This window comes from Peromyscus leucopus, chromosome 20 (genome assembly GCF_004664715.2).
Source record: "Peromyscus leucopus breed LL Stock chromosome 20, UCI_PerLeu_2.1, whole genome shotgun sequence".
Lineage (NCBI taxonomy): Eukaryota > Metazoa > Chordata > Mammalia > Rodentia > Cricetidae > Peromyscus > Peromyscus leucopus.
In genome coordinates this window covers 4947584-4955359 of record NC_051080.1, presented here as the reverse complement: position 1 = coordinate 4955359, position 7776 = coordinate 4947584, and the positions used below count along the sequence as shown (strand labels likewise).

Sequence of the window (7776 nt, the reverse complement as noted above, 5' to 3'; positions counted from 1 at the left end):
TGGAAAAGTGGGCGAGCCTGGGGAGAGCTTCCTACAGAGTTATCCCAGAGGGCGGGTAGAGGAAGGTAGGACCGGAAGGTGACTCCGAAGGGGCTGACCAGGGCTTCGGGGAGGGGCCTGGCGGAGGTGGCCTGACTTCAGACACACAGTCAGCAGCACTGGGAGGCAAAGTCCACTTGGGTGGAAGTGAGAGCAGAGAGAGAAAGAGAGAGAGGAGAGGGCCATTTTGATTCCATGGTCAAAAGAAATAACTAGTCTGAAGCGGCCTGAGCAGCCAGGTACTGCTGTCTACCGGGACTGCCTGAGGGTGAGTTCGCTTGAAGTAGCTAGGGCGTGTTGGCAGGCACTCTTCTTTGGCACTGGATTTGATATTCTGAGGATTTTTGCAGCCTCTTTGCAGAGGCTCTAAAGTCTTGTTTGGGAACAGGATGGTTGAGCTGTGGGGTGCTAAGGTCTAGGTCAAAATGCTTTCCAGAATGTTTAAGTGGAAGGAATTCAGGATCCCTTTCAAGTTTGACTTGTGGGAAATTTTCATGGCCTGGGGAGATGGGAAGGCTGGAGAGAGGCTCAAACCTTGGGCCACACACATTTAGTTAAAGGGGTGGGCGTTTAGATAAGGCACTGGCTTTCAGAAGGGTTTGAAATTTTGAAAAAGTATTCTGTTACCCCACCCCCAACCCACCCCCTACCCCACTCCCCACCCCCGTGAACCATTAAGGGGAGGTCTGACATGTAAGTTACTGCTGCTTCTTTTAAAAATTTACTTCCTGTGTATGAGTGTATTCCTTGTATCTACATGTGTGCACTGCATAGTGCTGGATGCCCTCGGCGACGGGAAGAGGGCATCTATGAGCTGCCATGTGGGCGCTGGGAACTGAACCCCGGGTCCTCTGGAAGAGCAGTAAGTAACCCCCGGGGCCATCTTTCTAGTCCCAAGCTTCTAATTTGTTTGTTTGTTTTGGTTCAGGCCCCTAGTTCTCAGTGTCTCCACCGAAAACATTTCAAACATTGTCATCCCTGAGCATGGTGGCAGATGCTTTGAGCCCACTACCTGGGGAGATGGGGCCAGGGAGAGCAGAGGCTCAAGGGCCCTCAGCTATGGCCGCGTAAGGCCAGCTTGGCTACATCAGACTGTGTCTCCAAAATAAATAAACAATAATAAATTTTAAAACGAAGCACTCTCCTCCCCTAAATTTCGAGCCACTGTATCAGGCCTGGGGTGCTAACACAAGAGACAGCTAACACCCAAGAGCCCCCCTCTGGGAGGAGCGGACTTGACTTGCATTACGGAGAAATGGTCTACTGTGTTGGGGGTTGGATGTAGTCTGATGAGTCTGCTTTTCCCCCACTGTCTCTTAGGGTCTAAGGAAACTCTCGGGACTATGGTGATTCTCACAGAGGATCTTGAGATTTCTGCATTCTGATCAATGTCAAATGCCACTGGATTTGTTCTGAGACTCTTGCCATAGAGGATGGCAAAAGGCCTCCTGGTGACCTATACCCTTTGGGCTTTCGGGGGTCCTGTCGGGCTCCACCACCTGTATCTGGGAAGGGACAGCCATGCCCTGCTCTGGATGCTTACCCTGGGAGGTGGTGGGTTGGGCTGGCTCTGGGAGTTCTGGAAACTCCCAAGCTTTGTCGCTCAAGCCAACAGAGCCCAGGGTCGGAAACAGAGGCCAGCAGAGGGGAGACCACCTCTGAGTCTCCTTCGCTTTGTTGCCCAGATGATAGTGGGTATCTATTTTGGTCTCGTGGCTCTGATCAGCCTTTCTTCCATGGCCAACTTCTACATTGTGGGCCTTCCATTGGCAGTTGGCTTGGGGGTCTTGCTGGTGGCCGCTGTTGGCAACGAGACGTCAGACTTTAAGAACACGTTAGGAGCAGCTTTTCTCACTTCCCCTGTGTTCTATGGCCGCCCCATAGCCATCCTGCCCATCAGTCTGGCTGCCAGCGTCACAGCCCAGAAGCATCGCCGATACAAAGCTTCCGTGGAGTCAGAGACCATTAGCGTGCGGCTCTACCGCCTGGGCTTGGCTTACCTCGCCTTCACAGGCCCGCTGGCCTATAGCGTCCTGTACAACACAGCTGCCACCCTTAGCTACGTGGCAGAAACCCTGGGTTCCTTCTTGAGTTGGTTCAGCTTTTTCCCGCTTCTTGGCCGCCTCGTGGAGTCTGTCTTCCTTCTGCCTTGCCGAGTCTGGTGGCTCCTGGTCGGGGATCCTGGCTTCAACAGCACCCAGTTCCAGGAGTGGGAACGACTCTATGAATTTGTTGACCGTTTTCAGGATGAGAAGCGTCAGCTGGCTTACCAGGTGAGTCTTTCTTTTCCGGTAAGTCCCCCGGAATGGGGATGCGTTCTGAGGTCTGCTGGCTGAGCCCTGAAGGAGTACCCTGGGGTCTTTGGGCTTCTGTGTGTACTGCTTGAAGATACATTACTGATGAGAAATACATATGAATAATAGTTTTTTTTAAAAAGATTTATTTATTTATTATGTATACAGTGTTCGGTTTGCATGTACACCTGCAGGCCAGAAGAGGGCGCCAGATCTCATTACAGATGGTTGTGAGCCACCCTGTGGTTGCTGGGAATTGAACTCAGGACCTCTTAAGAGCAGCCAGTACCTCTGAACCATCTCTCCAGTCCTTTTTTTTTTTTTTTTTTTTCTTTCTTTTTAGAGACAGTTTTTCTGTGTAGCCATGGCTGTCCTGGAACTCAGAGACCCACCTGCCTCTGTCTCCCAAGTGCTGGGATTAAAGGCGTGCGCCACCACCGCCTGGCTGAGTAATACTTTTTATTGAAGTTTACTATATAAAGTGTACATGCCCCTCAGGTTAAGGAATGGAACACCACCAGCTCCAGGAAGATTCCTTCCTAGCCCTTCCCATTCTATACTTTTGCCTTGGCGGTTACCTCCTTTCTGCCTTCTACTACTGTGGATTAGGAGTTTGGTTTTGGGGTGTCGGAGATTAGATCCAGAACCCCTGGGTATGCTACATGAGCACTGTAACACTGAGCCACCTCCCGAGTCCTATCACGATATATTAGGTTAAAAAATGTATTATTGCCGGGGTGGTGGTGGTGCATGCCTTTAATCCCAGCACTCGGGAGGCAGAGGCAGGCAGATCTCTGTGAGTTCGAGGCCAGCCTGGTTCCAGGCTATACTATAGCGAGTTCCAGGAAAGGCACCAAAACTACAGAGAGAAACCCTGTCTCGAAAAACAAAAACAAAAACAAAAATTATTATTGTGTAATTATTTTTACATGTGTCCATGTGCCACAACATGAATGTAGGGGTCAGAGGACAGTCGGCAAGACCGAGTCTCTCTTTCCCACCAAGTGTGTTCCAGCGACCCGACTCAGGTCATCAGGCTTGTCCTAAATACCTTTATCTACTGACCCATCTTGTCAGCTCAGTTTTTTTGTTTGTTTTTGAGACACACTCTTGCTATGTAGCCTTTGACCTGGAACCCAAAATGTAAACCAGGCTGGCCTCGAACTTGTGATCCTTCTGCTTCTACCTCAACCTCCCAAGTGGTGGATATTGTTATTGTTATTATTATCATTATTATTTTTATTTTGGTTTTGCAAGACAGGGTTTCTCTGTGTAACAGCCCTGGCTGTCCTGCAATTTGCTTTGTAGACCAGGCTGGCTTCGAACTCACTGAGATCCACTTGTCTCTGCCTCCCAAGTGCACATGCCACTGTATCAGCTAGGTGACTTTTGTTGTTGGTGGTTGTTTGTTTGCTACATTTATAATACTACCATGCACACAGATATACAGCTGGTTTTGCACATTCCAGGATATTTGTGGCAGTCCCTTAAACACTTGTTTACTCAGGAATCAGTCTTGCTAGGTTGAGAACAGTGACTTTTCTGATCTTCAGCAGAATGCTTCGTGATTCTCTCTGTGGGAATTCAGACAGGCTCTCACTATGTGATAGCTGGTGTTAAATCCTCTACCCCCTTGCTTCAGCCTGTCTTTGCCGGGGTTTTAGACCTGTGCCACCACGAATGGTTCTCCAATGTTTTTCAAGTGTTAGAGGTTCATTACCAACCACATAGTATTTCCCAAAACTCACTGCAGATTTCTTTCTTTCTTTCTTTCTTTTTTTTTTTTGTTTTTGTTTTTGGTTGTTTTCTTTCTTTTTTCTTTGCCCAAGTTTTGTCTATTCTTGAACAACAAATACATGGGATCATCCAGCATCATGTTCACAAGATGTAGCTAACATGCAATTTGAAATCGTTTGTGTTAATTCTATATCATATCCTACTCACAGCTTATTTATTTATTCTATTGTTAATATTTAGGTCGCTTCTAGTTTAAGCCTTTTTTTTTTTTTTTCCCTCGAGACAGGGTTTCTCTGTGTAGTTTTGGTGCCTGTCCTGGAACTTGCTCTGGAGACCAGGCTGGCCTCGAACTCACAGAGATCCGCCTAGCTCTGCCTCCCTGCTGGGATTAAAGGCGTGTGCCCCTGCCTCCCAGCTCTTTCCCGGTCTTTGGTGGATATGTGTATGCTCATTTCTCCTGTGGGGAGGAGATCTTGTCGAGGACGTGAAGTTCTTGGTTGGACATGCATTTGTGGTTAAAGGCTTCCTAGCTCTTACATGACACCCCGAGGGTTTTTTTGCGGGGGAGGGGTGCTTTTATTTGTTTGAGTTGTTTTGTTTTTCTCTTACTGTTGTAGATCAAACCCAGGACCTTACTCTAGTTAGGGACATGCTCTGCTAAGGAATTTCCCCTTGGCCCAAAGGGCTGAAATTCTGTCTGAGGCTCTGAGCCATTCTAGATACCAAGTAGCCTGGTTTAGCAAGAGGTAGGGAGAGAACCAGGGGCTCCGAGCACTTATGAGATGCTAATTTATGAGCTCTGTTTCCCCAAGGTTTTGGGCCTTCCAGAAGGGGCAACCAATGAAGAAATACATCGGAGTTACCGCGACCTGGTGAAGGTCTGGCACCCGGACCATAACCGGCACCAGACGGAAGAGGCCCAGAGGCACTTCCTGGAGATCCAGGCTGCGTATGAAGTCTTAAGTCAGCCCAGGAAACCCAGAGCATCCTGGAGGTGAAAAGCGGCAACTTCGAGGTTGGATTCACTCTCGGCAGAGCTGGGCAGCATATTCACACCCCGGCATCCCAAAAGTGTTAGAGAGGCTGCTTGCAGCAGAGACGAACACTTTAAAGGGACGAGAAAGTTTATGGTAGAGAATGTATTTATGTTCTGAATTTCTAAGTTCTTGGCTACTGTATTCTTTTTTTTTTTTTTTTTTTTTTTTTTCAGTTTTTCGAGACAGGGTTTCTCTGTGTAGCTTTGCGCCTTTCCTGGAACTCGCTTTGGAGACCAGGCTGGCCTCGAACTCACAGAGATCCGCCTGCCTCTGCCTCCCCAGTGCTGGGATTAAAGGCGTGCGCCACCACCGCCCCACGGCTACTGTAATCTTGACTCTATTTTCTAGTGAAAGGTATATTATAAAATCAATAAAATACCTTCCAAAGAATAACCCACCGTATCCTATCCTAGTATATTGATGTACGATGGAGGAAGATTATTTTAATGTTTATAAATGGGTTTAGGAGACCGAAAAATATTCTAATATTTCGTATACTGTCATATGACAAAGGGATTCCAAGAGGTAAGACAGGGGTTAGAGATGTCAAAGTCCCAGAAAAATGCTTTTATTCCATTTATACTTTCTAGTTTTATACTTTCCCCAAAAGGAACAAGTTGCTGTGGCATGGGGGAATCACTTCTAATTGGAACAGTGTTGTAGAGTCCCTCATGGGTTTGGAACAGGCAGAATTCTCAGGTCTGTTCAGGACTTGAAGTCTGATTGTGAGCATCATCCTACTCTCCAGGAGCATCTATTCCCAGAGAGGATCATAACATGGGAATAGAAATATCAGTCTGCCCTGTTCTCTGCTTTGAGCTAAATGTCATAGGACTATAAATGACGTATTGGGGTATTGGAGGAGGAACAGATGATGTTGTTTTATGGGTATCTGTAGACCAGGCTGGCCTGGAATTCACAGAGATAAACCTGCCTCTGCCTGCGGTCCTGGGAATAAACGCCTGTGCCATCATGCTTCCAAAGTGGTGGTGGTGAGTTTTAATTGTCAACTTAACACCATCTTGAATTACCAGAGAGAGAGAGTCATCATTGAGGCATTATCTAGATGAGGTTGGCTTATGGGGAGGTCTGTGGAGGATTTTCTGAACTAGGATAACTGTGAAGTGGGAAAGCCCAGCTTGAACGCAGACAGTACCATTTTCATAGACTGGGCCCGGGATTGAATGAAAAAGGAAAACAAGCTGTGTACCGGCGTGCACCCATTCAGGCTCTGTTCCTGATGACAGAGTCCCTGTGACCAGAGCCCTCGAGCTCCTGCCTTGACTTCCCACATGATGGACTGTGCCTCGCCTGGAAGCCGAAAGGAATCCTCTTAAGTTACTTTTGTCAGGGTCTTTCATCACAGCAACAGGAGCCGAAACTAAGACAGGACTGACGGAAAGATTCATGATTCTATATCTCGTGTGTCTTTAAGGCAACTCGGGGAAGCCCCGGGGAACTACCACTTTGTGGATTTCAAGGAGGCCTTATTGAATTCCAGCTAGACGTGGAAAAAGGGGCCAGGATGTTTCCCTTTTCAGTGGAAGACTGAAGACCAGAAACATGTTAAAATTATATGTCTTTACTTGCTGTTTTCTTGTTTTTCCAGTGTGTTTTAGTCACACTTTTTTTTTTCAAAATATTAAAATTTAAAAACCGTAAAAAAGGGCTGGGGGTGGTCACACACATCTTTGACCCCAGTACTCAGAGACAGAAGCAGGCAGATCTTGGTGAATTCAAGGGCAGCCTGGTCTACATAAAGAGTTCTAGACCAGCCAGGGCAAGAGTAAGCACTGTCTCAAACAAACAAACAAGAAATAACAACAATAAAAGGAAGTTATTAAAAACAACAAATGAATTGTCCTCATTTTATTGCTTAGTTGAGTTAATAAAATCTAATGTTTTCACATTCTCTGACTTCTACAAAATTCAGACTCTGTATTGGAAGGGAATCAAGAAAGCCCCAGCCTGAGTACCCTACGTCACAGAGTCTGGAGAATTACTCACGTCACGGATGACGGTTTCACTTTTGCTTGAATTAGAAATCCCTTCTGGGGCTGGAGAGATGGCTCAGAGGTTAAAAGCACTGGCTGGTCTTCCAGACGACCCGAGTTCAATTCCCAGCAACCACATGGCATCTCACAACTGTCTGTAGCTCCAGTCTCAGATGGTCTGACACCTTCACACAGATATACATGCAAGCAAAACATGAGCTCACATGAAATAAAAATAAATAAATTAAAAAAAAATAAAGAAATCCCTTCTGGCTGGGCGGCAGTGGCGCACACCTTTAATCCCAGCACTCAGGAGGCAGAGCCAGGCGGATCTCTGTGAGTTCGAGGCCAGCCTGGTCTACAGAATGAGGTCCAGGACAGGCACCAAAACTACACAGAGAAACCCTGCCTCAAACAAACAACAACAACAAAAGAAATCCCTTCTGGGGCTGGAGAGGTGGCTCAGCAGTTAAGAGCACTGGCTGCTCTTCCAGAGGACCCGAGATCAATTCCCAGCACCCACATGGCAGCTCACAGCTGTCTGTAAATCCAGTTCCAGAGAATATGACACCTTCTCACCAATGCACATAAAATAAATTTTTTTTTTTTTTTTTTTTTTTTTTTTTTTTTTAAGAAATCCTTTCTCACCAGGCAGTAGTGGCGCATACCCTTAGG

The 7776-nt window shown here is 46.9% G+C and overlaps 1 protein-coding gene across 2 annotated transcripts; it reads left to right on the top strand.

Annotated features, from left to right (window-relative positions):
• Positions 1-211: 211 nt before the first annotated feature.
• Dnajc22 (DnaJ heat shock protein family (Hsp40) member C22) lies at positions 212-5286 on the top strand. 2 transcript variants are annotated; one of them, XM_037197385.1, is made up of 4 exons: positions 219-307; positions 814-901; positions 1360-2312; positions 4883-5286. In XM_037197385.1, exons 3-4 carry the CDS (start codon positions 1473-1475, stop codon positions 5066-5068), a joined length of 1026 nt encoding a protein of 341 aa, XP_037053280.1. In that variant the 5' UTR covers positions 219-307; positions 814-901; positions 1360-1472; the 3' UTR covers positions 5069-5286. The 2 variants fall into 2 exon arrangements, with proteins under 2 accessions (XP_028747730.1, XP_037053280.1); XM_028891897.2 differs by lacking the exon at positions 814-901 and having other exon boundaries at positions 212-307.
• The last annotated feature ends 2490 nt before the right edge of the window (positions 5287-7776 follow it).

Coding starts and splice junctions, on each gene's coding strand:
- Dnajc22 (XM_028891897.2), top strand. CDS start 1,473: ATGGCAAAAGGCCTCCTGGTGACCTATACCCTTTGGGCTTTCGGGGGT. Junction 2,313..4,882: donor AGCGTCAGCTGGCTTACCAG/GTGAGTCTTTCT, acceptor TGTTTCCCCAAG/GTTTTGGGCCTTCCAGAAGG.